The sequence below is a fragment of the Bos taurus genome, chromosome 18, assembly GCF_002263795.3.
Source record: "Bos taurus isolate L1 Dominette 01449 registration number 42190680 breed Hereford chromosome 18, ARS-UCD2.0, whole genome shotgun sequence".
Classification (NCBI taxonomy): Eukaryota; Metazoa; Chordata; class Mammalia; order Artiodactyla; family Bovidae; genus Bos; species Bos taurus.
In genome coordinates this window covers 53,442,851-53,470,504 of record NC_037345.1, presented here as the reverse complement: position 1 = coordinate 53,470,504, position 27,654 = coordinate 53,442,851, and the positions used below count along the sequence as shown (strand labels likewise).

The 27,654-nt window shown below is 50.7% G+C and overlaps 1 protein-coding gene and 1 long non-coding RNA gene across 3 annotated transcripts; one reads left to right on the top strand and one right to left on the bottom strand.

The window, feature by feature from the left end:
- The first annotated feature begins 1,480 nt into the window (after nucleotides 1-1,480).
- Nucleotides 1,481-27,654, top strand: NOVA2 (NOVA alternative splicing regulator 2). Its single transcript, NM_001206109.2, has 4 exons — nucleotides 1,481-1,565; nucleotides 12,082-12,225; nucleotides 17,348-17,514; nucleotides 26,407-27,654. The coding sequence occupies exons 1-4, from the start codon at nucleotides 1,481-1,483 to the stop codon at nucleotides 27,487-27,489; spliced, it is 1,479 nt and encodes a 492-aa protein (NP_001193038.2). The 3' UTR covers nucleotides 27,490-27,654.
- LOC112442342 (uncharacterized) lies at nucleotides 3,977-14,219 on the bottom strand. 2 transcript variants are annotated; one of them, XR_009491438.1, is made up of 4 exons: nucleotides 13,693-14,219; nucleotides 12,628-12,773; nucleotides 7,516-7,690; nucleotides 3,977-4,129 (listed from the first exon to the last, which is right to left on the bottom strand). It is a non-coding gene; the product is annotated as an uncharacterized lncRNA (long non-coding RNA). The 2 variants fall into 2 exon arrangements; XR_009491437.1 differs by lacking the exon at nucleotides 7,516-7,690 and having other exon boundaries at nucleotides 13,693-14,207.

Sequence of the window (27,654 nt, the reverse complement as noted above, 5' to 3'; positions counted from 1 at the left end):
GACAAAATCGAATATTAGCAATGATCCATTCTCAGGAAGGGCCCTCTACTTATAGTGACTTTGGGCTCTGAAATTAAGCTTGTCCTGTGCTTTAATCCCAGTTTTCCCTCTATCTACCTGTGTGCCCTCGGACAAGACACACTCCAAGTTCCTGGGCCTCCATCTTGTCATCTGAAAATCAGGTTTTCTTAATGCCATGTATAGTAATACTTACTCTTTAAGGGCCAAAACTGTTTCGTTCCCTGTTGTATCCCAGTGTTCGGGACAGTGCCTGGCATTTGGAAGGTTTGTTAAGTGCTACCGACTGAACTGTCAGCTGGGTACTAGGATCAGCGCTCCATGTTTTGAGTCAGGTGTCCATTGAGTCAATTCCCTGAGCCCTTGCAGTTAACTTTGTTGATTCTTCAAGTGAGAGAAGAAAGATTTGAGGAACAATTTCCTGCTGTCAGGGGTGGGAGATATGTGAAGCAGGCTTTCTTATCGCGACCAAGTGATGTCCGGTGACTGAGGCTCAGTTTCCTCATCAGTAAAATGGAGATAACAGGAATACCTCACAGAGTGGGTTGCTGTAAGGTTAAATGTTTGTGACGTGCTTACTGAGAACCGGACCTGGCACACGGTAAGTGCTCAATAAACGCTCATTACGGCGAGGGGTGGGGAACGTGCGAAGGAGCTTAGGGTCCTTACTGTAGCCTGGTCCCTCTAGTGCCTGAGGGGAGGGGCGTGGTCAGCCCAGGGGGCGTGGTCCAGGCTTCAAGGGCAGACCAATGGGGCGCCGAAGGGCGTGGCCCTGACCTGCATGGGCGTGACCTTGCGCTGGTGGGAGGGGCCAGGCCGCTGTGGGAGTCTCCGGGAAGAAGATGCTCGGGCCAGCAACCACCGCCAGCCCAGCCGCTGCTGCCGCCCGCGCTCGCCGCCCCCCGGGTCCCCACTAGCGGCCGCCTCCGCCTCCTACCTCCGGCCCCGTTCCTCCGGCCCCCCGCCCCGGGCAGGGTCTGGGGGGCTCGGCCCTCTGCCCGGGGAGCAAAGAAGGGGGTCCCGTCCCCTCCAGCGGCGTGGCCAGTCCCCGGCCTCTGTGATCTTGCGACAGACCCCACCCCTCAGTTCTCTCTGGGTCCTCTCCGAGACCCCCTTTTCCCTCCTGTCCCGCTCACATCCGCTCTCCGGGCTCTGTCAGCCCCCCAGAACCAGCTCCCTCCCTCCTCCCCTCTCCGGGGTTCCCCCTCCCCCATCCCGCCGCCGCCGCCCCCTCCCCCTCCCACATCCCCTCCCCTCCCCCTCCCCCGTCCCCCCGCCCCCCCCCCCCACCATGAGGATGATGGCCGCCGGCGCGGTGCACGGCCTCTTCACGGCCTCCGCGGCCCCGCAGCCGCCGCCGCCCCCGCCGCCGCCGCCGCCGCAGCCCCAGCCTCCCCAGCAGCCGCCGCCGTCGCCGCCGCAGCCGCCGCAGCAGCAGCAGCCGCCGCCCCAGGCCCCCCCCATGGAGCCCGAGGCCCCGGATTCCCGCAAGAGGCCCCTCGAAACGCCCCCCGAGGTGGTCTGCACCAAGCGCAGCAACACGGGAGGTGAGAAGGGGCCGCGGTTCGGCGCGGGGGAACGGGCGGGGGCCTCGCCTTTCTCCACCGCCCTCCCCCGCAAACGGCAGGTGCAAGGGCTCAGGGGAGGGGAAGGGCGCCCCTCCCTAGACTGGAAAGGAGAGGGGAGTTGGGGAGGGAACCGGCCCCCTTCCCCCTCTCGCCGCGGGCCCGGGGCCGGGAGCTTTGTCTGCGATGAGAGGGGCTGAGGGGGAGGGGGTGGTAAGTGTCCTTGGGGGCGCGCAAAGGATGGGGGGCGTGGGTCCCTCCGAGCGGGTGTCTCTGTGTCCTTGAGGGGTGTGTGATGTGACCGTTTCGGGGCAGGGGTGTTCCCAAGCTGGCGTGTCCTGGCGGGGGGAGGGGAAGGAGCTGAGGAGGCCTGTGGACCCGGAGCCTCCCTGGGGATGTCCTGAGCCAGGGTTGCGCCCGAGGGAGGCATGTGTGGGCCACGGGCGGGATTGTGCTGGGGACAAGCTGGGTGGGTGTGTTGGGTGACATGGGGGAAAGGGTGGGTGTGGAAAGCTCAGTGAGAGAATGTGTGGTTGGGACAGGTGTGTGTGTGTGTTCATGTGTTAGCCCTGTAAGGCCTGGATGTGTGACATTAGGGATCATGGATATGACAGGAAGAAGGGTGTGTGTGTGTGTGTGTGTGTGTGTGTGTGTGTGTGTAAGAAATGAAAGGGGCTGGGCTTCATGTTTGAGACCCTCGGAAGGGTATGTGTGACAAGTGTGTGCATGTCACCCCAGAGGGGACTGTGGAAGAGTGTGACACATGAGAGAGAGGGTCTGTGTGACATGCAAGGGGGTGTGTGTGGGCTGCCTGCCGAATGGGCCGGCTCTGGGTATGAGCCATGAGAGGCCTTGTGGATGAGAAGAAGGCAGTTCAGTGTGTGTGACACAGGCGTGTCCCGGGTGGGGTGGGACCAGGAGAAGCTGGTGAGGGTATATGACAAGAAAAGAGTGTGGGTGTGACTCCAGAGAGGCTGTGGCTGGGTGTGACACATGGAGGTGTGCAACGGTGACATCAGAGGGGGTGTGTGCAACAGGGAAGGTGGGTGTATGGCGGGGGAGAGGCTGGGTGAAATTCAGGAGGGTGTGTAACAAGGAGAGGGAAGGATGGGGCCCATGTGACAGGGAGCAGGAATGTGTGCATGTGACACCTAAGGGGTGTGAAAAGGGAAGGTCTGTGTGTGACACCTGAGTGTGTATATATGTGTAACAAGGGGTTGTGTGTGAAATGGTTGGTGTGGGGATGATTCTCTGTACGTATGACAAGGGAGAGAGTGTGTGTATGTATGTGCGTGATGGCTGAATGTTTGACAACACATAAAGGGTGTGTTTAGAAGACAAGAGGGACCCTCACAGTGTGTGTGTGAAGAGGTATGTGGACCAGAGAATAAAAGCCGAGCTGGAAACTCTAGGTGTATGTCTGCCCGTGGGGTAGGGTTTGTCAGGGGACTCAGAGAGCCCAGCCTATTAACTCCCCGGAAGGAGGGAGACCCCAGAGCAGACATGCCCCTCCCAGCGGTCACCTTGGCCAAAATCTTAACGCTTCCTCTGGCCTCTTCCTCCGGATGGGAAAGGGGTGGCCTGGGGCAGAGCGAAACTCTTCTAGTGGGTGCGGTGGGGACCTCCCACCTCCTCTCCTTGGATGACGGGGAGCTGAATCTCTTCTTCCCATCCCAGCCCCCTGCCACCCCTGTCCAGGTGAGATAGGAATCGGGGAACCCCTGGCTGCCTTTGAGGGTGTCCAGCAGAAATTGAAGGAAAGGGAAGTTGGGGGAGGGGTGGGAGGGAGTTTCCTGTCCTTCTTCCTGCTCCCCCACCCCCAGCACACGCATGAATGTGTCCCGGCCACTTCCTCGCCTCCTTCCTGCCTCACTGCCATTCCCAGTCCTGGAGAGGGTCTGGGGACCCAGGCGGTCAGTCCTGAGCCCAGTCCGGTGGTCCAGCCCCGCCCCTGCTGGGGGGAGGGAAGAGATCTCATCCCTGTCTTCTCTTAAAGGGGCTGAGATGTTCAAAATCTGAGCAGTCAGAGCAAAACGGCACCATTTAACAGTGATGCTGCCAAGGACAGTAAAGTCCTAGCGTTTGGCACCTACTACGACTCAGGCTCTGAAACATGGAGTAATCTCCCAATTCAATCCTCAGGGGAGATGATTTGAGCTGCTTTTTCAGATGAGGAAAACTGAGGCTCAGCAAAATGAAGCCACTTGCCTGAAGTCACACAGCTCATAAGTGGGGGAACTGGGATCTCTCCAACCCTGGGCTGCCCGGTTCCCATGTGCTCAGCCCTCCTCCAGCAGGGGGGAAACAGATGAAGCCTTAGAGACCCTGTCCTCCCGACTGGTCCACCTCCCGTCTGTTGGCCCAGGGGAAACTGAGGCCAGGAGATACAAAAGGACGGTCCTCCGTTTACAGAAATGCTCAGGGGCAGAGCTGGGCAAGCGTCCAGGACTTTTCATCTCAAAATTGAGGGCTCCTTCCAATAATTCTTTCATGTCTGTGGGATGCTGGGTCAACCTCACTCCTTTTCTGAGCTTCAGTGTCACCATCTGCCAAATGGGGAAATAAAAATAATCAGAATGATGATAGTAGCTACCAATTTTATTGCTTAATACCTTACATGCAGTATTTCATTTAATTCTCCCAACACTCTGTGATCTGATGATAATAATAATAGTAAATTGTAACAATGACATTTATGGCGCCACAGTACATCAGAAGTATTATGGAAAACACTTGGCACTCAATCATTTAATAATCCTTACAATTCTGTTATGTTACCCATCTTATAGGTGACACATTGAGGCACAGAGAGGTTAATTAACTTGCCCAAGGTTAGTTAGTGAATAAGAGGCAGAGCCGGGATTTGAACTCGGGAGGCTGGGTCCATTGGATGAGTAGACACTATAGTGAACCCCATTTTCCGTCGAGGAAACTGAGGGTCGGGGGTAAGAAATTTTTGTAGTAAGTCCCAGCAGACTGAACTCCTGCCCATGGGGCCAGCTTAGGGGCTTGTAGAGGAGATGGTGGCTGTTAAAAGCGGCTTCTGGGCACTACGGACAGGCAGGCGTGAACGAGGAGGCTGAGTGGAGGCTCCAGTTGGGAATTCACCAGAGAAACATAGTCCTGGTCTGGTGGCACAGTAACAAAGAATGTCCGCCTTGAGTACAGACGATAACTCTTTTTTTTTTTTTGGCCATACCATGAGGCATGTGGGATCTTGGTTCCCTAACCAGGGATCGAACTCAGACCCTGCCAGTGAAAGCACGGAATCCTAACCACTGGGCCACTAGAGAAGTCCCACAGATGATAATTCTTAAGGTGCCACTGGACTGCCCCCTATACACCTGACTGTATTCCCATCCCTGTCACCCCTACATTTACAGAAACATCAACTCCCCCATACACACGCACACAGACCTCACACCCCAGTCATAGCTGACACCAGCCAGGCCTTGCTCCTGAGATCCTCGATCTTTAACACAGTTATCACCAAGGTTACTAGCCCTAGAGTGAGAGCCTCCGGGGTTCCTCTCGTCACTGCCGTGTGCTTGGTGTGTGACCCTTGGGCACATTCTTTCACTGCTCCGAGCCTCAGTCTCCTCATTTGGAAAATGGGAACTGTAATATCCACCTCTACCACTCCAGGCTGTCGTGTGGGTTCAGTGAGATTGTGTATGTGGGTTCAGTGCCGTTGTGTGAATTCAGCAAGATGCTTGATACACAGTATCAGGTCTGGCAGACTGAGTAAGCTCTCAATAAACAATAGCCATCGTTATTATTATTACTGCTCTGGAGAATGTCACGTTCCTGATTCACCATCCACTGGTGATTTGCCCAAAGGAAATCACGCCCTGTCCATCTATCTGTCGGAGAGAGTGTCACAGCTCAAAGACAGCATCGCACCTCTCAGCATCTCATCCCTTCAGAAGCATGTCTTGGTTGTATTATATCTCTCGCAAGGACGGGCAGCACCATCATTCACAGAAAGACATCACCCACCAATGTCCCGCCCCTCCTCAGTGGTACCGACCACACCCCAGCATCTTTTCCACCACCAGCTTTTCCTCACACACTCCAGTGACAATATCAGCATCCCACCCCAGCCTCCTCAGACCTCACAGAACACATTGATGCTTCCACCCCTACCCCCACACAAGAGCAGGTACCATAAGTACAACACCCCTACTTTGGTTCCCCCCAAACATACAGTCGCCAAAAACCCCACCTCTGCTGCATTCACTTCTGTCCTACCTGTGTAGTGAACAGCCCTGTCCTGCATCCATACCATCTTTCCGTGTCAATGCTGAGTAAAAAGTGCCACTCTTGGGAATTCCCTGGTGGTCCAGTGGTTAGGAATCTGTGCTTTCACTGCCAAGGGCGTGGGTTCAATCCCTGGTCAGGGGACTAAGATCCTACAAGCCATACAACACAGCCAAAAAAATACAGAAAAAGAGGGCCACTCTCCCCATACATAGCACCCCAAATGTCTTGGGTAAGTCAACATTATTTATGGAGGTAGAGGAGTATTGGTTCCTTGTTGGAAGCCTTTATAAGCTTTTCTGAGGATCAGGTACATGGGAGTGGAGGAGACCAGAAACCCAGAATGACTAGAAGAAGGAAAGACAGCCCGATCCCAAGGTGGAAATATTGAAACTGCAGTAGAGGGGAACCAGGAGAGCTGAAATTGGCATCTTTAGTCGCCGTCCTGTGTAGAGGGAGCAACTATCTGGACCCCAAGGGAAAAGCTTAAGGGGGTTGGGGAACGGTGGGTGGGTGGAAAGTTCTGGCATTTTGCTTCAGTAGAAAGAACTTTTTCACAGGCAGAACCTTGGTGGTTCAAACAGGGTGGGATATGTGAGATCCAGGGGCTTCTGGGTTCAGCTGATGTCTCGTGTCTGCCCTTTGCTTTGAGGCAGGCTGGTAGATAGAAGCCTGGCTCCTTCCTGGAGGAGGTGAGCGTCCCACGATGGGAAATGAAGAAGAATCTGAAGAGCACTAGAGCAGACTGTGGGCTGCCATGGGAACTCCAGGACCTTAGAATTCTGAGCTTCTACAGGTGGGAGGTCTCGGCTGGTCACTCTCTGTAGGACCCTGATCTCTGAGGAGGGGCCTCCAAACTTCCACTAGTCTCATATAGGGACCACCAGGCACCCACAAGGTGGTTTAAGCAGGGATTCCGTGGACAGACTTTTTCAGGGGAATCATTTTGGGTTTAGATGAATGTGCTTTGGGAGGAAAAAAATATAACCAGTCCTTCAAACTCTATTAGCAATAATTTTTTTCAATGTCCTCTTTAAATAGATGCATTTACATTTTAAGAGGGAAGGGACTTAAAAGGCATGGACTGTCTGTCTTGTTCTCTGCTATGTCCCCAGGATCTAAAACAAGGCCTGGCACGTAGTGGATGCTCAGGAAGGATTTGTTGGAGGGAGGGAGGGAGAAAGGAAGGGAGGGAGAGAAAGAGCAAGGAAATAATAGTACAGAGGGATGTAACAATTCAGGAAGAGAGGTAGATGCTGGAAGGCGAGTGGAAGCAGAGCCTAGTTTCTTATCAATGAGAACACGTTCCTCCTCCAAAAAGCAGGGAGAAGCCTGAGGAGAGGTGATGAAGGAAGTGGCATCCCCTCATCCTTCTATTTCCTAACAAAACCCAAACCTTCGAGGCGCATTTCTACATTGATAGAGCACTTAGTGTGTGCCAGATGCTGTGATAAGAGCTTTGCCTGTGTTCATGAAATAGGTAATAGTAAAAATGATGATTATGATGATGATGACACCTGACATTTCTAAAGTGGTCTACGTGCCTGAGACCATCCTAAGTACTCCACGAATGAGCATTGAATGAATGACAGTTAACCCCAGAAGACAGCGCTATCCTGTCCCCATTTTAGAGATGAAAAAAACAGAGGCCCAAAGAAGTGAGGTGACTCACCCAAGGCCACACCACCCGTCAGTGACAGAAGTCGGCGCTCAGTTGAGGGCTGTTTCTGTCATTTCATTCAGGGCTTCTCAGACGAAACCTGAGGAAGTGTGAGCGAGGGGAGTGAGGGGGTCCCCAGTTTTCTGTGGAACAGTCTTCAAGAGGGAAGGTGAGGAAGTGGCCCTGGCTGGAGAAAAGATGGGGAATGAAATCAAAGAAGGAAAGAGGATGGAGTTCTTGTGAGAAACCCTCCCCGTGCTTCTAAACCTGCCAAAGATGGAGAACTGGCCCCATCTCTGTGTCAGGTTGAGGGGCAGGGCAGGCAAGGGGCCACCTCTGTGAGCTCAGGGAAGGAAGTCATTTGTTGGGGGGGTGCTTAGGAAGATGGATGGAGAGGCACCCTGGGGGGCTAATTACCTAATAGGCTTAATGATCTGATTAGGCACATTTAAGAGGATTGCCTTGGGCTAAAGGAAACCCCTTAATTCTGGACCTCCTTCCCTTGCCTGAAAAGCCACATCTAGCCCCTCGCCCCCATGGCTCCGTGTTCACACAGCAGGGAACCCAGAATTTTCTTTCTCCTTTTTTTTTTTTTGGTCATGCCGTGCAACAATGCACGAGTTCTTATTTCCCAGACCAAGGATCAAACCTGTGCCCCCTTCCGTGGAAATAGAGAGTCCTAACCAGTGGACCACCAGGGAATTGCGGGGAACCCAGAACTTTCAATCTTAAGGGACCAAGTGGAGATGGGCAGGGCTCCCAGCCCCCAGGACCCTGCCCCATGCTTCTAACAGAGCAGTTTCTCTTTTATCTGCTCTGGATGTTGGAGTTTCACTGGAGATGTTGAAACTACATTTCCGTCGCTTAAAAGAAAAAGTTGAAAGCCACTGGGGGATGATGTTCCGAGACCTTAAGCTTCGGAAACCAAATGGCCTGGCTTGTCCCTTCTCTTTCCCAGGATTTGTGTGAGCTCAGTCGCATCTCACTGTTTGCAGCCCTGTGGACTATAGCGCACCAAGCTCCTCTACCCATGAAGTTTTCCAGGCAAGAATACTGTAGTGGGGTGTCGTTTTTTCTTCCAGGGGGTTTTCCTGACCCAGAGATTGAACCTGTGTCTCTTGCATCTCCTGCATTGGCAGCAGATTCTTTACCACTCGTGTTAACAGGGAAGCCCTTCCCAAGGTTTATTATATGCCTACTATGGGCTGGGTGCTTTGTGAGTTCCTGGACATGAGGAAGAGCTTCAGTGACGTGGCCCACACTGGACCATGGTACATCCTTCTGAAGCCTTGAAACAGAGATCCATCCCCTCCCTAGGGTTCCAGGGAAAGTTCCAAGATGGGACATTTGAGGGGAGACTTGAAGCACAAAAGGAATTCTCTGGGGGAGGGGCATTCTTTGTGACCCTGCAGACTGTAGCCCACCAGTCTCCTCTGTCCATGGAATTCTTCAGACAAGAATACTGTAGCGGGTTGCCATTTCCTCCTCCAGGGAATCTTCCCAACCCAGGGACGAACCCGTGTCTCCTGTGCCTCCTGCACTGGCAGGTGGATTCTTTACCACTGAGCCACCTGGGGGAGCGGAGTTCTAGGCAAAGAGAATGTGCAAAGGCCCTGAGATGGGAGGGAGAAGGGAAGTTTGAGGAGCAAAAAGGAAGGTGGATCTAGTGTGCCAGGATAAAGATAAGAATGTGAAGCTGGAAAACAGGGCGGGGCCAAATCACAAATCAGACTTAGAAGGTTCCTGACTTTTTCCCTGGGAGGACACGGGGGCAACAGTTTGATTAGAAGATTGCAGAGGTTAGGCAGTTGCCTTGAGACTGCATTAACAAAGCGCTTTGCACATGACCAAGAAAATTGGTTTATAACAAAGAATGACCAAAGCCTTATTAAGGACTCTTGGTGCCGCCTCCCACCTCAGGGTCTTGGAGACTGTCCTGGTGCATACTGGTCTTCAGCTGCCAGCAGGGAAAAGTGTTAAGCATGGGTGGACCAAGAATGAATCAGAATTGCATTTGAATCTCAACCCAGCAACTGTCTTGGTGCCCTTGGGCTGGTACCTTAACTTCTTTGTGCCCCTCTGTGTCTCCGTTTCCCCTTATGTAAAAATGGAGGGGACTTCCCTGGCGGTCCAGTGGTTAAGAATTAGCCTTCTAATGGAGGGGGTGTGGGTTCAATTCCTGGTTGGGGAGCTAAACCAGGGAAAAAACAAACTTAAAGTGGAAACAGTATTGTAACAAATTCTATGAAGACCTTAAAAAATGGCCCATATCAAAACATAAAAATAAAAAATAAGTAAAACATAATAATAAAAAAAATAATAGAGAAGGAAATGGCAACACACTCCAGTATTCTTGCCTGGGATATGCCATGGACAGAGGAGCCTGGCAGGCTTCAGTCCATGGGGTCACAAAGAGTCCGACTCCACTTAGTGACTAAACAAAAACATATATATAAACTATGTTGCAATGAGGGAGCTTCCCCGGTAGCTCAGCTGGTAAAGAATCCACCTGCAATGCAGGAGACCCCAGTCCGATTCAGATTCCTGGGTTGGGAAGATCTCCTAGAGAAGGGATAGGCTACCCACTCCAGTGTTCTTGGGCTTCCCTGGTGGCTCAGACAGTAAAGAATCTGTCTGCACTGTGGTAGACCTGGGTTTGATCCCTGGGTTGGAAAGATTCCCTGGAGGAGGGTATGGCAACCCACTCCAGTATTCTTGCCTGGAGATTCCCCATGGACCGAGGAGCCTGGCGGGCTTCATGGGGTTGCAAAGAGTCAGACACGACTGAGCAACTAAGCACATGTTGCAATGGAAAAATTAAAAAAATAAATAAAATGGAGCGCATTTTCCCTCCCTCACTGGGAGGTTGTGAGGAATGGGTGAGATCAAGCTGGCAAAGCTCTCAACACAGCACCAGGTCAGTAATGAGTGTCAGAGCCTCTCCAGAGTCCAGCCTTCTGCTCCCCTCCCGCCTCATTGCTTCTACCAGTCAGACCACCGTCACTTCCTGCCTGGACTATTGCAGTTGCTTCTTTACTGGGGTCTTCCACCTGTGCTTGTCACAGTCTGCTCCCTTCATGGGCCTCAGGGGGATCTTTTTAAAACCTAAGACATCACACATGGGGCTTCCCTGGTGGCTCAGCGGTAAAGAATCTGCCTGCAATGCAGGAGACTTGCAGGAGACGCGGGTTTGATCCCTGGGTTGGGAAGATTGCCTGGAGAAGAAAATGGCAACCCACTCCAGTACTCTTGCCTAGAAAATCCCATGGACAGAGGAGCCTGATGGGCTATGGTCCACGGAGTCACGAAAGAGTCGGACACAACTGAACTCCTCTGCTCAGAGCCTTCCCGAAGCTCCCGTCTCACCTGGAAGAAAAACCACCTTGGTCCACAAGCTTGAACACCCCACCACCATCCCCACCTCTCTCAGCCCTCATTTCCTCCCCGTCCTGTCTCACTCAGCCCCAGCCACACTAGACATCTCACCCTCACAGCCCAGGCACACCATCACCCCAGGGCCTTTGCACTTGCCCTTCCTCCACATGGCCACGTGGTTCTGGTCTGTTCCCTCCTCCACAGACGGGGAAACAGTGTATTTTAATGGTTCAGAGCAGGGACTCTGGAGCCAGGTGGGACTCAAATCTCAGCTCTACCACTTCCCAGGTGGCACTACCCAGGCGGTACCTGATGGGTACCCAGATGTTGCTAATGGTAATGAATCCACCTGCCAGTGCAGGAGATGCAAGAGATGTGAGTTCGATCCCTGGGTTGGGAAGATCCCCTGGAGGAGGGCATGGCAACCCACTCCAGTATTCTTGCCTGGAGAATCCCATGGACAGAGGAGCCTGGCAGGCTACAGTCCACGGGGTCGCAAAGAGTCGGACACAACTGAAGCGACTGAGCACACACGTGACACCATCTACTAGCTGTGTGAGTGGGAGAAATCCCTTCACCTTTGTTTCCTCGTCTCTGGAACGTTTTTGGTTTTTTTTTTAAGTACCTCCCTCTTAGCATCAGTGTGAAAATGATATTTGTAAATTACTCGGAACAGAGTCTAGTATGTATTAGGTACTATGGAAGTGTCTGTTCAACAAAGAATGCTGTATCCTTGGGATGGGCTTTCCTAGCCACCGGATCTGACAGTCCAGCACCCCATCCTCTTTCTGCCTCTTTTTGTTTCCTCGGTACTTACCGCCATCCGACAACATGAAATGCACTGTCTTGTCTCCCCTGCTCTAGAAGAATGTGTGCTCTTGGCTGAATCACTAAAACTCTTTTGACCTTATTTGCGAAATCAGGGATCTTTGTCTGTTTTCTTCATGGCTGTTTCTCTAGAATAGTGCCAAGCACAGAGCAGGTGCTCAGGAATTCTTGGTGGAATGACTGAATGAATGAGTGAATGAGGATCATTACGTGTATTGTTTCCCTATTGCTGTTCTCTTGAGTCCTTGCTCCTGTATGTTACTGTGATCACAGTGGGTTTTCCAGCCCAGCCCATGCCAGTGCCTCCTAGGAGGTACTATCCAAAGGTGAAGACCCCTCTCTCCTGACTCCCCTCCCTGCTGTGTGCCCCTGCAGAGGAAGGTGAATACTTCCTGAAGGTGCTGATCCCCAGCTACGCTGCGGGCTCTATCATCGGCAAGGGTGGGCAGACCATCGTGCAGCTGCAGAAGGAGACGGGAGCCACCATCAAGCTCTCCAAGTCCAAAGACTTCTATCCGGGTGAGCCCCAACCCCGGGGCACGCTTGCTCCAGCCTCCCATCCCTCCCATCTGGGCCCTCCAGGAGTGGGGAAGGCTCCCCTAGGGGCAGTGAGAGTGGTAGGGGGCCTCTCCTCCTCCCCCTAAGGGGACTGAGCAGCCCTGGGCCCCAGGGGCCAGGCCTGAGCAGATGGGGGTGGGGGCAGGGCAAGACAATGGACTGCTGCATATTCATGAGCTCATTTGCATGATGTGGCAGATGTACCCATTCCCACACACCTGCCCCGTTGGGTCTGTTGGAGGAGCTGGGGGGGTGGCCAAGGAGACAGGTGTTGGGGTGTCCCTCAAGGCTTGGGAGTTCAGCCATCCGTGTTACACAGACCCTCAGTCTTTCCCTTTGGATTTCTCTGTCACCCCATCTCACCCGATCTGAGTCACACTGGTTCTCCATCTGTGTGGTTCTTTCCATGTCTCTCATTCTGTCTCTGTCATCTTTCTTTCTTGCCCGTTGGCTGAGCCACACGGCATGTGGGATCTTAGTTCCCCAACCACGGGTGGAAGCCGCGCCTCCTGCATTGGAAGCGCGGGGTCTTGACCACTGGGCCACCAGGGCAGTCCCTTTCCCATTGTTTCTGACTTTCTCATCTCTTGTTCCCTGAGTCTCCACTCCCATCGGCTTCTCTCTGTCTCCCCATGCCCTCTTTCTCCTCTGCCTCTCTGGTTCCCTTTGGAGGTCCCCCATCTCTGTTCTCTTAGCCGCCCAGCCGGTCTGTCCGTCTCTGCTTCTCCCTTTCTGTCACCTCCTCTTCCCTTCCCTTTCTGTCATCCCATCTCTCTCCCCATATTTTCCTTTTCCTCTACCTCTTAGTCTCACTTTTTTTTCTCCAACTATGTGTTTCCAGTCACCCATTCAACCAGTATTTAGTTGCACCCCTCAATGGGTTCATTCTCTGCAGGGGGTTGCTCCTCATTTCTTTCACACCTGCTTGCCCATCTCTCCCCTTACAGTCCTCTTTTTCTCCTAAGTCTCAGCTTCCTCGTTTCTTTTTTCCTCTCTCTCCACAATCAGCCCATTTTCTGCCTCTTCTCCAGCTCTATCTCAATTCCTCCAATCATAAATTGTCCAGGCCCCTCCCCTCTCGCTAATCCCCCTCAATATCTCTCACCCCCTTCATAATTCTCTCCCAAGACCAATGCCTGAGCTTCAACATCTAGGAATCCAGGGAAGGTCCCCTGAATTGCGTCTTTGGTCCAGCGCTGGTTCTAGTTCATCCTTAATCCCCTTGGATTTTTTAGGTCAAACACCAGAGCTGAAGCCCAGGGTCAGGACAATTTCATATTCTCTCTCCCTGTCTCTCTGTCTCCTCTCTCCACCCCGCCCTCTGCCTCCCATCTCACTAAGCAGCTTTGGCAAGAGGTTTAGAGAACAGTCCAGGGAACCTGGCTCAACCCCCTTTTCTCTTCCACCCTGGCCCAGTTTTCCCCTCACCCTTCTAGCCCACAAGGTACAGATGAGACCTCTGCTTAGGACACCCATCCAAGGACACTTGGTTCCTTGCCCCTGGATCTCATTCTGTGACATAACATACGTCATCCCCTCCCAACACAGTGACACGCCCCACTGGCCAGGCAGCTGAGAACCCCAAAGGATGGGCCAGTCATTGACTCGCTCCTGGGCCAGATACTGTTCAAACAAGCACCGTGAGCTAAGCATCTCTCCCCAGCCCCTGGATGTGCAGCCAGTCCTGCTCCCCACCCCCACCCCCATTGGGAACTTCCAGGTCATACAGCATGTGCTGGCTCCTGGCTCAGAGATGCAGGAATAGCCCTACATCCCAGTCCTATCCCTGGGACTTCCCAGGACCCAGAGGAACATAGGAAATGGAGATGCTACTGCTCTCACATGTGTTTCTCTGCTTCTGGTTGATACCCTCCATTCATTCATATTCTCTGAGCATCTTCTCCAGGTCAGCCCCATGCCAGACAGAGATGGGGACACAGCAGTGACTGAGACACCCCAGCTTAACCCTCATGGATCTCACATCCCAGTAGGGAAGATAAACTGAATACCAATCATGACTTAGGGTGGTCAGGGCTGGGACGGGGGAAGCCCAAAGAATGGAGAGAGCCCAGACAGAGCACCTGACCCAGACTGAGATGATCAGGAAGGGCTTCCTGGAGGAGGAAGCCAGAATAATAAAAGAGTGGGCTAGGTAAAGAGCAGTAAAGTGTGATGAGGGGAGATGAAAGAGCATGTTCAAAGGCTGTGGGGTGGGGGTTAGTTGTTCAGTGTGGCAGGTGAGAAATGACAATGGAGAAATTGAAAGGGTCCTCTGGGCCTAGTTAGCTCACACACACACACACGCACACACACACGTATGTCTGCACTTATGTATCTACTCCATGAAACAAAAATCTGTGTGGCCCTTAACCCAAAACGGGGGGCAGAACACACGAAGGGTGCCCCCTCCTTGGTACAGGAACCCCCAAGCTCCAGATTCAAGTCTTCCGAGTCATACATGAAGAAACTTAGACCCTGAAGGAAGCAGGTACCTGCCCCAAGCCGCGCAGTCTTCTGTGTCGCTTACCCAGACCTCTCCTGATTCTAAAATTCCTTCAGATTTTAAACAACTGCCTGGAGCCCTGGACCCTAACCCCAGAAGAAAAACAGATACAGACACTTTTTTTTTTAATGTATTGATTTATCACATCTTTGTGGCCGAGTTTAACATCTTATGTATTCTTTTTTACCATCAAAAATACAAAAGCAAAATTGCAATCATTGTATGCCTCCCCCCAGCACATACACACGCACAGACTCCACCCACACCAAGTTTAGCACTGGGTGGCTAAATGTTTAAAAGCCCAGACTTGAAGCCAGACCCATGGGTTCAAAACCCTGATTTTTCACTACTGGCTGAATGAATTTGGACAAAACCCAGGTGCCTTAATGTCCTTAGCAATAAATCAAGAATAATAATATCACCTGCCTCATATATTAAAGTGAACAAATATATATATATATACATATAAAGTGCTTAGAATGATGCCCAGCAATTGGTGTTATGTAAGCACCAGCTGTTATTATTAGATATTCTTTCAGGGTTTAACTGAGTCCCCCAAAGCCCCTGTGGATCCTGGTTAAGAATTACAAGGGGGTGTGAGATCACAGACTCCCTGAGCTGGAAGGAAGCCTCACAGAGATGGAGAGCAGGGCCACTTCAGCCAGGCTCTCCCTGGGGCCACCCCACCCCCCAAGTTCCCACCCTGACCCACACCCTTTCCTATTTACACCCAGACGGAGGCAGCCTATGCGCTGACTCACGCTTGGCTCAGACCAAGCCATTGTTCTGGGGTGGAGGGGAGTAAGAGTGAGGAACAGAGGCCCAGAGGACATGGAGGATGTCAGCTACACCAGTGACCCAGGACGGGGACACCCAGACACATGGTGAGACTGGCATGCCAGGCTGAGCGACGGCAAGCGAGGGATCGGGGTGTAACACCAGCATGCTGCATTGGTATACCCACAGGACACTGGACACTCACCCCCAAGTGTCCCAGACATGCAGGCACATGGAGCCTGGTGCACTCAGGACCCAATTTAGATCCAGGGAGCTAACTGGTCCTGCAAACGGAGTCCTTCCCAGGGAGACACACACACCACACCTAGCTTGCCTGTATCATCCAGGCACTCACAGCTTCACCCCAGCCAGTCCTGGTGGAGTCTTCTTTGTCTGGCTGTAATTCAGACCCTCACACATACACACAAATACATGAATTCTCCAAATATCAATTCTTACATACTGACATCTGGGTCTGCCTGTCGGTTTCTTTCTCTTCCTCATGTTCACCCTCATCATTCACAGTGTCTTGCCTGTTACTTGTACATGCGCCTTTGCACGTATATATGCAGTCCACACACCATTTGTCCAGGTAGTCTTTTGAACACCCAGAGGTGTCCGGATATCTTTTTCCCTTACGTAAACACACACACACACAGACACGCACACACACAGGCGCACTGTCATACAATCTCCAAGTGCTATGCATTTATCGTACAACGTCAACGCCACTTCCTTGGATTCTTTGTTTCTTACTCTCAAACCCTCATGCACACCCAGCTCAGTCTTATAAATAGTGTACATAACCTTGAACATCACAGCGACATCCAAAGTCTTTCCCCCACACAAACGTCTTTACTGATATCACTATGTCATGCAGTCTGTTTGTATCCTGGTCTCTCCTGCTCTTTCTTTTACACACATACACAGATATTTGAGCCAGTCCTGCCCAAGAAAATACAGGCACACAAACACACACACACCACTCACCCAAACAGCCTCACAGATGTATTTGCATTGGTCAGTGTCACCCAGAGTCTCTCTCTCATACGTATATATCCCAACATCACCTAGAGTTAGCACCTCTTCTCTCTGCTACCCATCCCAGTACACACACACACACACGCACACACACACACACACACCCCAAGGATGCCCAGGTCAGAACCGCCACAAATATCTGGAGAATCGCCAGCAGAGGCACCCTGCCGTCCTTTCTGCATCCCCATCTCCACTCTTCCATGAGTTGTCTTTGACCCACTCTGCTCTCCCCTCTCCCCACCCTTGCCCTCCCCCACCCCTCAGCCCTCCATCTGGTGGGTCCAGGCAGGCACTCAGGCCTCTCTGCTGTCTCCCCCATCCCCCAGCCCTTCCCCATCCTCTCCAAAAGCCCAGAGGCCGTCGCTGCAGGCTTTCAGGGGTTGCCAAGGCAACGGGGCCTCGTCCCTCATCCCCCTGGGGGTGGGCTGAGGACCCGGCCAGCCACACCGATAAGGGGGTTCCAGTTACTGTGGCAACCGTTGCAGGCCTGAGCTCTCGGCTTCTAGAAGGTGGCGGGGCGGGGGGGGGGGGCAGTGAGTGAATGGTTGCCAAAGCAACCGAGAGCCAGCAAGGACTGGGAAGAGGCAGCTGAGCCCTGTCTCCCTTGCCCAGGGCTGTTGTGGGCATAGCAAAGCACTTAAGCATCATTCTTCCATTCCCTGGGTTTGTTTTAAGGGAGGGAGAGGAAGTGAAGATAATAAAACAGGAATTCCACTCACTCTCCTTCTGATGAGTGTGACCCCTCTCTTCCTTGCTCAACAGGAACCACAGAGAGAGTTTGCCTGGTACAGGGCACAGCAGAGGCCTTGAATGCTGTGCACAGCTTTATTGCCGAGAAGGTCCGAGAAATCCCACAAGCAATGACCAAGCCTGAGGTGGTCAATATCCTTCAACCCCAAACCACAATGAATCCTGACAGAGCCAAGCAGGTTAGCAGGGATAGAGGCTGGGTTTTCGTAAAGCCGGTGGGATTTGAGAGAAAGCACTTCTTCCATGTAACCGGATTGTGATGAGGGTTCAATGGCATGGTGGTGGTGTTCTGGCTGTTAAGTCCTGTCCGATTCTTTGCAACCCCATGGACTGTAGCCCGTCAGGCTCCTCTGTCCAGGAGATTTCCCAGGCAAGAATATCAAAGTGAGTTGCCATTTCTTCTCCAGGGATCTTCCCGATCCAGAGATTGAACCTGCATCTCCTATTTGGCAGGCCGATTCTTTACCACTGAGCCACCTGGGAAGCCTGCTTCAATGGCATAATAGCTAAAAAACATTTGTCAATCAAATACACAGTAGTGGTTCATAAAGAGAGCCTAAGGACGCCAGACCTCTTATTGGAGTGATTTGATTCAGAGGGAGAATGAAGGTCTGGGAGAATCTGACCGAGAGCCCCTTATTTATCCCTCCCTCCTAGGATTCACCAGATCCCCTTCTCTCTTCCACCTCATCCCATTGTCTCTCAAAACCACCTGCTTCCCACTTCCTGTTCTCACCGGAAGTAACCACCCCACCCATAGGCAACACAGCACTAGTACCTGCTCTGTTCATAGCTACTGGATAGGAGTTTAGCCACCATTTTGGGAAAATGGTGCTTCCTTAGGAAGCGAGGAGGCGGGTCTTTCTCCTACACAGCCCTCTTGAGGAGGGATGGAAGGAGGGCAGAGCCTTTCGGTTGCCTGCATTATCAGAAGCCGTGGTGTAGGGATGTGGCAAGAGTGGATCAATTGCTTCCTGGGCCTCGCGGGACTGTGCACACCGGGCAGCTGGGCTTCCTGTAAAGCCCCTGGCAACATGGCCCTGACTGGGTAGGGGGCCGAGCAGAAGCAGAGCTCGGGGTTGGCGGCGGTAAACTCCCCATTTGCTCTCCCTCTCTCCACTCCCGTATACGTGTGCACACAATGCAAAAGGGCAGAAGCCCTGAGCAGGCGGACAGGCCACTTGTGAGGGTTCCTGAACAGACGTCTGCCTGGAAGCAAAGATAAGAGAGAGAGCCTCGGTAAAAGGAATCTGGGATTCCTGGGAAATCCTATTACCCTGAGATGGGAGAGACCACGGGTCTGAGTTTCTACGAGTTCGTGGGGAAACGGTGGGCAGCAAACCCTGGTAGAATACTGCGGATCAGAGTGATCCCCCCAAAACCTGCGAGTTTGAGGCTTGGAGCGCGGCTGCTGTCCTTGGTGCTGAAGCAACTCCGCCCCTCGCTCCCAGCCGGCCCTTTCCTAAATCCCTTCCCACCAGCAGGCCACAGCTTCCCCACAGTTTGCAAGGAAGCAAAGGTACTGCCTCTTCTCTCCGGCTTCGTCGTGGCCACTAGGGGCTCAGGGTTCATCAAAAGTTTGTACATGTTGCAGGGAAAATGGGGTCAGCACCTGACCCTGAGCGTCTTACTCCACTCCCTAAGCCACAGGAACTCTGAAATAGTGGAGTCTAACAGTTATAGAACCAGGATTTTTTTCTCTGCCTTGTTACTCAGGGGCTTCAAAGAATGAAAGAGATAATGGCTAAAGGTTCAGACTCTGGAGTCAGATGTTGAGTTGAACTCTATTCTGATAGTTCCTACCTGCAGGACCTTGAGCAAGTGACTTGATTTCTCCATGTAAAATGAGATTCATAATGGTACCTATTTAAGGGTAGTGGCTAGTGTTTATTAATGTTTGAAATGTTTGCTATTGTTGTTACTATGAGATTTTTGAGTCAGGAGGCAAGTCTGTTCCCTTTTTGCCTTGGACTTGCTGTGTTGCCCTGTGTCTTATTCCATTATGTATGCTCAGCTTCCCTTTCTTTACAGTGGGGAAGCGGGGTCAAACTGGGGATTATAAATTGAAATGCTTCTGGAATTCAGAAAGGGAACATAAAGGACTGAGGATGTACCCTTATCATAGAGGTATCATGGTATCCCTAAAGTGGGTAGTTTCTGCTCAGCTCCACTTGATTCTTACCCTTTGGGAATGAGGATGGAGCATTATTGGGTTGACCCAAAAGTTTGTTCGAGTTTTCCTATAACATCTTCTACATTTTTCAAATGAAGTCAAACATATCTGAAATCAACTGATTTTTCAAGGTTGGCTCAGTTTTTAAAACACTATGTGGCTGTGGGCTGGCTGTGGCCTGAGCACCACCAGTTTGCCACCTCTGGGTTAGACGGGTGGTTCTCAGCCCTGGCTGGTATCTGAATCATCTAGGTTAACACACAGATGCCTGAGTCCCAGCCTGGGACCACTGAATCCAAATTTCTGGGGAGAAGTCCTGGGAATCTGAACTTGAACTCTGGCCTGAGGTCAGATCCTGGCTTTACTAGTCACTATCTGTGTGACCTTAAGCAAGTTATTTAACTTCTCTGTGCCTCCCTTTCCCAATCTATGTGTTAGTCACTCAGCTGTATCTGACTTTTTGTGACCCCATGGACCGTAACCCACCAGGCTCCTCTGTCCATGGGATTTCCCAAGCAAGAATCCTGGAGTGGGTTGTCATTTCCTTCTCCAGGAGATCTTCCCGACCCAGGGATCAAACCTGGGTCTTCTGCATTGTGGGCAGATTCTTTACCATCTGAACCACCCAATCTATAAAATGTGCTAATAATAGTACCTACTTTATACAGTTGTTAGTGGCTGCTGCTGCTGCTGTTATTGTTACTGTTGTTTTTAAATCTCCAGACTTGCAAACATCTGAGGCAGATGGTCTCTGAGGTCCTTCTGGCTCTGAGACACTTACAATTCTACGGCTCTGTGATTCCAAGATTCGAGGAATATATTATTCTAACATTCTACTGTTCTAACATTCAGGATTCTATAGAACTGCATCTGCAGATCTAAGGTGCTGTGGTCTTGCAATCTGGGCCTATTGTGAGGACAGCTACTGTTTTCTGAGGGCTTCCCTGTGCCAACCACCATGGAATAACCTTAGTCATTGAATATCCGCAAGACCTGAATAGAGCAGCTGTGGTAATGTCAATGTCAACAGTGAGGAAACGGAGGCACAGAGAGGTGAAGGCTTTTGCTTTCACCATTCCTTGGTGGGCACAGTTTCTTGGATGGAAAGTTTTGATCCTTCTCCTGTTGCTCTGCAATGCTGTATCACATACTAAATCCCTCTTTACTCTTAGGCCTGGTTTTGCACATTCTTCTGTTCTATCCCCTTGACTTGTCAGACTTCTCTTTTTCCAGTGATCTCTTTAAAATCTGTATTGAGAGATAATCCACATACTGTAGAGTTCACCATTTTAAAGTGTTTAATTCAGTGGTTTCAGTATAATCACAAAGTCATGTGTTGATCAACACTGTCTAATTTCAAAACATTTTCACCACCCCCAAAAAAGCCCCATACCCATTAATAGTCATTTTCTATTCCCCAATGCCTCTGCCCCAGCCCCTTTCACCAGTGATCTGCTTTTAGTGCCTATAGATTTGCCTATTCTGAATAGCTTATGTAAATTGAAAGATACATAATGATATATAATGTGGCACGCTGAGTCGTGCTTTCCTTCCCCTAACATAATGTCATTAAGATTCATCCATACTGTGCGTGCATGCATGCTAAGTCGCTTCAGTCGTGTCCTACTCTTTGTGATCCTATGGACTGTAGCCCGCCAGGCTCCTCTGTTCATGGGGATTCTTCAGGCAAGAATACTAGAGTGAGTTGCCATTCCCTCCTCCAGGGGATCTTTCTGACCAGGGATCAAACCCACAACTCCTATATCTCCTGCATTGATGGCAGGTTCTTTACCACTAGGGCCACCTGGGAAGCTCAAATCCTTACTGTGGTGTGTATCAAAACTTCATTCCTTTCTGTGGCCAAATAGTACTTCATTGTATGGATGTACCACATTTTGTTTATTTATTCATCAATTGATAGAAATGTAGGATGTTTCTACTTTTTAGCTATTAAGAATTATGCTGCTAATGAACAAATGTGTGGAAATTTTTTTCAGTCCTCTTGGGTAAATACGTAGGGTGGAATTTCTGGGTCATATGATAAAACCTACGTTTAACTTTTTGAAGAACTGCAAGACTGTTTTCCTAGGTGGCTGTGCCACAGATGTGGGATTTAAATACAGGTCTGCCCCTGGGGATAACAATCATTGCATGTGTACATTCACCCACCCTTGGTTAAGTATGTGCCAGGCATTTGTTTAGGCACTGAGAACCCAGCAGTAAGCAATAAAGACAAAAATTTCTACCCTTGTGGACCTTAAATTCTCCCCTGGGAAATCAGAAAAGAAGCAAATAAATAAAATGTATAGGATGTCAGAGAGGGAAAAGTACTATGAAGACAAGATGGAGAAAAAGGAAAAGAAGTATGGGTACCTTTTTTCTCTTTATATTTGGAAAATGTTTAAAGAACAGTATGACGAACTCCCTATACACTGCACTTAGACTCACCAATTATTAACATTTGCTTTATCTCTACACACAGACACACAGACATACACATTGACTTTGGGGTTCTTTTTGTTGTTGATCAATTTGACTTTTTTTTTTTTTGGCTGAACTGAGAGGCATGCAGGATCTTAGTTCCCCAACCAGGGATCAAACCTGTGCCCCCTGTATTGGAAGCATGCAGTCTTAACCACTGGACCACCAGGGAAGTCCCTGTTGTTGATCTATTTGAAAATAAGTTGTAGATCTTATGACTCTTCACCCCTAAATACTTCAGTGTCTAGCTCCCCAAAACAAAGATAGTCTCCTATATTATTATATTACTTTTATCACACTTACAAAAATTAACACTGGATTCATAATATTGCTAAATAAAAAGTCCGCGTTCAGATTGTCGAAAATGTCTTTTACATGTATACAGTATTTTTATTAAAGATTCAGTCAATGTTCATGCGCTGCATTTGGCTGTTATACCTCCTTAATCGCTTTTAATCTAGCATAATCTAGGATATATTTTTGAAGGCAGAGCCAACAAAATTGCTGATTGGATGTTGAAAGGGAGGGAAAGGGAGGACTCCAAAAGGAAAGGGAGGAAGGAGGAAAGAGAGGACTCCAAAAGGTTGGGACCAAGTAGTGGTAGCACGCATTTTCCGTGTGCTGAAATGAAGAAGACTGTGGCAGAAACACAGTTGAGGAGGAAGGTGAGTTTCGTTTTGGACTTTTGAGGGATCCACTCAACATCATACGAGAGATGTGAAATTAGCAGTTACGAATCTGAAGGTATCCATGATGGAGACGTAAAATAAACACACATGAATGAGCTTTGATAATCTGGGTGGGCAGGGAAGGGCTTTCTGGGGAGGGTGCATCTGTGCAATGAATGAAGAGAGTGGGAAGCCCTCTTTTCCGAGGAAAAGCACTCCAGGTAAGGGAACAGCGGTGCAAAGGCCCTGAGTCTGGGCACAGCTGGGCCAGTTGGAGGGACTGCAGGGAGTCTGGTGTGTCTGCAACGAAGTTAGCGAGAGGGAGGAAAGACTGAAGTCAGAGAGATCAACAGGGAGCACAGTATGTAGAGCATCAGTTCTCAGCCCTGTTTGATTGTTTGAAGGACCCAATGTCCGCTTTCTCCTGGATATATTAGGTTGGCCAAAAAGTTCGTTTGGGTTTTTCCATTGCATTTTATGGAAAACCTGGAACGAACTTATTGGCCAACCCAATATTTTACCATGCCCACTTTACTCTCTGAAATTATATATACAATGAGCCTATTTATATAAAGAGAAAGCATATCTATATCTCTAAGATCTTTAACACTTGTATTGAGATATAATCCACAAAAATACGTTGGACCCATTTAAAGTATGCAATTCAGTGGCTTTATTGTATTCAGAGTCGGGCATCCATCACCGCAATCAATTTTAGAAGTTTCATTTCCTCAAAAGGAAATCTTGATCCCTTTAGCCACCACCCCTCAATCCTCCTAGCTCTTCCCCACCCCAGCCCTAAGCCACCACTAATCTCCTTTGTCTCTATAGATTTGCCTGTTCTGAACATTCATATAAGTGGAATTATACAATATATGGTCTTCTGTGCCTGGTTTTGTTCACACAGCATAACATTTTCTAGGCTCATCCATGTTGTAGCAAGCATCAGTCCTTCAACTGGTTTAAATTGACTGTTATTTTCCATTGTACAGATGTACATTTCCTATATCCCTAAATATTTTTTCCTAAAGGAGAAATGAAAGGAAGGTGATTTGTTATAAAATGAGTTTTAATATGGTGGCTCAGACAGTAAAAAATCCACCTGCAATGCAGGAGACCTGGGTTTGATCCCTGGGTGGGGAAGATCCCTGGAGAAGGGAATGGCAACTCCAATATTCTTGCCTGGAGAATTCCATGGACAGAGGCGCCTGGTGGGCTACAGTCCATGGGGTTGCAGAGACTCAGATATGACTGAGCAGCTAACACTTAACAAGATGAATTTTAATATGTAAATGCTCAGGCAGGGCCACAGTAGAAGAAATAACGAAATAGCTGCTCACACCTAACATGGCCTGAGTGACACAGCAAGAAACACGGTGATCCAGAGCGTAGTAACGGAGATTTAAATGATACAGATGGCGTTACTACCAATGTCATGGTTTGTTTTTTTTTTTTTAATTGAAGTATAGTTGATTTACATTGTTATGTTAATTTCTGCTCTATGGCAGAATGATTCAGTTATTCATATATATATACCTTCTTTTTCATATTATTTTCCATTATGGTTTATCACAGAGTATTGAATATAGTTCCCTGTGCTATTCAGTAGGAACTTGTTGTTTATCCGTTCTATATATAATAGTTTGCATGATGTCATAGTTTTCTAAAATGATGAATGACTCTTGGTAAATTCAGAACAAAACAAAATACAGCCTTATCTTGACTTACTGATACTGTAGTTACATTCCTGAAAATTTCAATAGATCTTAAAACTGTGGAAAAGAAAAAACTACTTGGTACTTAACATGTAGCATGAAGTTCAGTTCTGGGTTGGGAGATTTATAAACAGGCTTTTCACCAACATGAATGTCCAGGGGGACATTCAAAAGTCATATAGAACCTGTGACAGTTCTTCATTTCGAGGAACTGACTCTCACATTACTGTGTGCAAACATCTTTGGGCCTGCCCACTGAATGCCCGCATCTGCCCCCAGTTGTTTGGGCAACCAAAACCACTCCCACAATTTCCCAGACACCACTGGGGTCAGGTTTAGGGGTTAAAACAAAGAGGCAGAGATGAGAGCTTCCAAGGATTGAACCCACAGGTCTGGGGGGATGTGAGAAGCACTGGAAAGGAGAAGCACTGTAGAAATGCTCTGGGAGATGTGAAAGGAGACATTTGGTTTCGAAATATACCCACTGGTGTTAAGATTGATCCTATTTGTAGCTGCAAAGGATGGGCTGCTCTACAGCTGAGAAGGGGGACCATCATATAACATGACCAGTTTTCTCCATCTTCTCTGATGTAAGCTTTGTTACCTTCATTTCACAGATAAGACAACTGTATAAGATTGCTAAGGCTGTAATAACAAGGTTCCACGAAGTAGGTGGCTTAAACAACAGAATTCATTCTCTCACGATTCTGGGGGCTAGAATTCTGAGCTGTAGGTGTTGGCAGTGTTGGTTTCTTCTGAGGCCTCTGTCTTTGACTTGTGAATGGCTTTTTATTCTCTCTCTCTCCCTTTTTTTTTTTTTTTTTTGCCATACCTCATGGCTTGCAGGATCTCAGTTCCCCAGCCATGGATTGAACCTGGGCCATGGCAATGAAAGCCCAGAGGGCCTTGGCAGTGAAAGCCAGGAATTCTAACCACTAGGCCACCAGAGAACTCCTCCTGTCTTCACATGGCCCTCCCCCTTTGTGTGTCTGTGTCCTAGTCTCTTCTTATAAGGACACCAACCATATTGGATTAGGGTCCATCCTAATGACCTCTCTTAACCTTCAAGGCCTGTTTAAAGACCCCATCTCCAAATCCAGTCATATTCTGAGGTACTAGGGGTTAGGACTTCAAGAGGTGAATTAGGATCGATGGGAGCAACAATTCAATCCATAACAACAGAAAGGTTAATCCAGGTGACCACATCATGGGGTGGAAAGCACAATGGAACAGTAATCCATGAGGCTGCACTTCAGTTCCTTCCGGGTAACCTTGGGGCAAGTCCCTTCACCTCTTAGGCCTCAGGTGGCTCATCTGTAAAGTGAAACTAATGATGCCCTTTCTGAGGCTGGGAGTCAGAGTACTTAATGATATAGAAGGACATGGGCACCAATGCAAGCTTGGGGCGGGGTCCTGGTGGGTTCCCACTTGGTCAGCCATTAAACTTTTAGGTGCTGGATGTAAGGAGGACCCAGGGGTCCCAAGGACAGGGTGGCTGAGAGGCTACCGAGGGGAGTTGGAGTACTAGCTCCTTTTTTCTTTTAACTAATAAATATGGAAATATTTCAGTATTTCTGCACTATTATTTTTACTTATTTTCTTTTAGCTGTGCTCCACAGTGTGCAGGATCTTAGTTCCTCCATCACTAATCAAACCTGTACCCCCTGCAGTGGAAGTGCAGAGTCCTAACCATGGACCACCAAGAAAGTCAATATTTCTAACCAAGGACTTCCCTGGTGGTCTAGGGTTAAGAATCCATGCTTCCACTGGAGGGGACACAAGTCCGATTCCTGATGGAGGAGCTAAGATCCTGTATGCTGTGTGGCCAAAAAAATAAATTTGAATTAAAAAAAATTTTTTTCCTAACCCGTAGGACCATACTGGTGCATATCCAGGGGGCTTGCTGGGTCTGATTTTGGACACTTGAGAGCCAGGGGTGGGAAGTACCTTGAGACGGCCAGTCTTAGACGAATATTGCCATTCAGTCTTCGATGACCCCGCCCCTAAAGACCCTCCCTCTGGCTCCCCACGCAGGCCAAGCTGATCGTCCCCAACAGCACGGCGGGTCTGATCATCGGCAAGGGGGGCGCGACCGTGAAGGCCGTGATGGAACAGTCGGGGGCTTGGGTGCAGCTGTCCCAGAAGCCGGAGGGCATCAACCTGCAGGAGCGCGTGGTGACGGTCAGCGGCGAACCTGAGCAGGTGCACAAGGCCGTGAGCGCCATAGTGCAGAAGGTACAGGAAGATCCCCAGAGCAGCAGCTGCCTGAATATCAGCTACGCCAACGTGGCTGGGCCAGTGGCCAACTCCAACCCCACCGGCTCGCCGTACGCCAGCCCCGCCGACGTGCTGCCTGCCGCCGCCGCCGCCTCGGCCGCCGCCGCCTCGGGCCTGCTTGGCCCGGCGGGGTTGGCGGGCGTGGGGGCCTTTCCGGCCGCTCTGCCTGCCTTCTCGGGCACCGACCTGCTGGCCATCAGCACGGCACTCAACACGCTGGCCAGTTACGGCTACAACACCAACTCCCTCGGCCTGGGGCTCAACTCGGCCGCAGCCTCCGGGGTCCTGGCCGCCGTGGCCGCCGGTGCCAACCCTGCCGCCGCCGCGGCCGCCAACCTCCTGGCGTCCTACGCCGGTGAAGCAGGGGCCGGGCCAGCCGGAGGGGCTGCTCCGCCTCCACCGCCGCCGCCGGGAGCCCTGGGGTCCTTCGCTTTGGCCGCGGCCGCCAACGGCTACCTCGGGGCCGGGGCGGGCGGTGGGGCCGGTGGAGGGGGCGGCCCGCTGGTGGCCGCTGCGGCCGCAGCGGGGGCGGCTGGGGGCTTCCTGACGGCGGAGAAGTTAGCCGCCGAGAGTGCCAAGGAGCTGGTGGAGATTGCGGTGCCTGAGAACCTGGTGGGAGCCATCCTGGGCAAGGGGGGCAAGACGTTGGTGGAGTACCAGGAGCTGACAGGCGCCCGCATCCAGATCTCCAAGAAGGGCGAGTTCCTGCCAGGCACGCGGAACCGGCGGGTCACCATCACGGGCAGCCCCGCGGCCACGCAAGCCGCTCAATACCTCATCAGCCAGCGGGTCACCTACGAGCAGGGAGTGAGGGCCTCAAACCCCCAGAAAGTGGGATGAGGCCTGCGGTGTGTGCTCCCACCTGGCTCCCTGCCCCTCCTCCTCCTCCTCTTCCTTCTCCTCCTCCCCCTCCCCATCTCCTGACCTCAGCTCGGTATAGTCCTGCTCCTCTTGGGATGGGGCTGGGGTAGGCCTGACTGCACTCCCCCCCACCCCTTTTCTGGT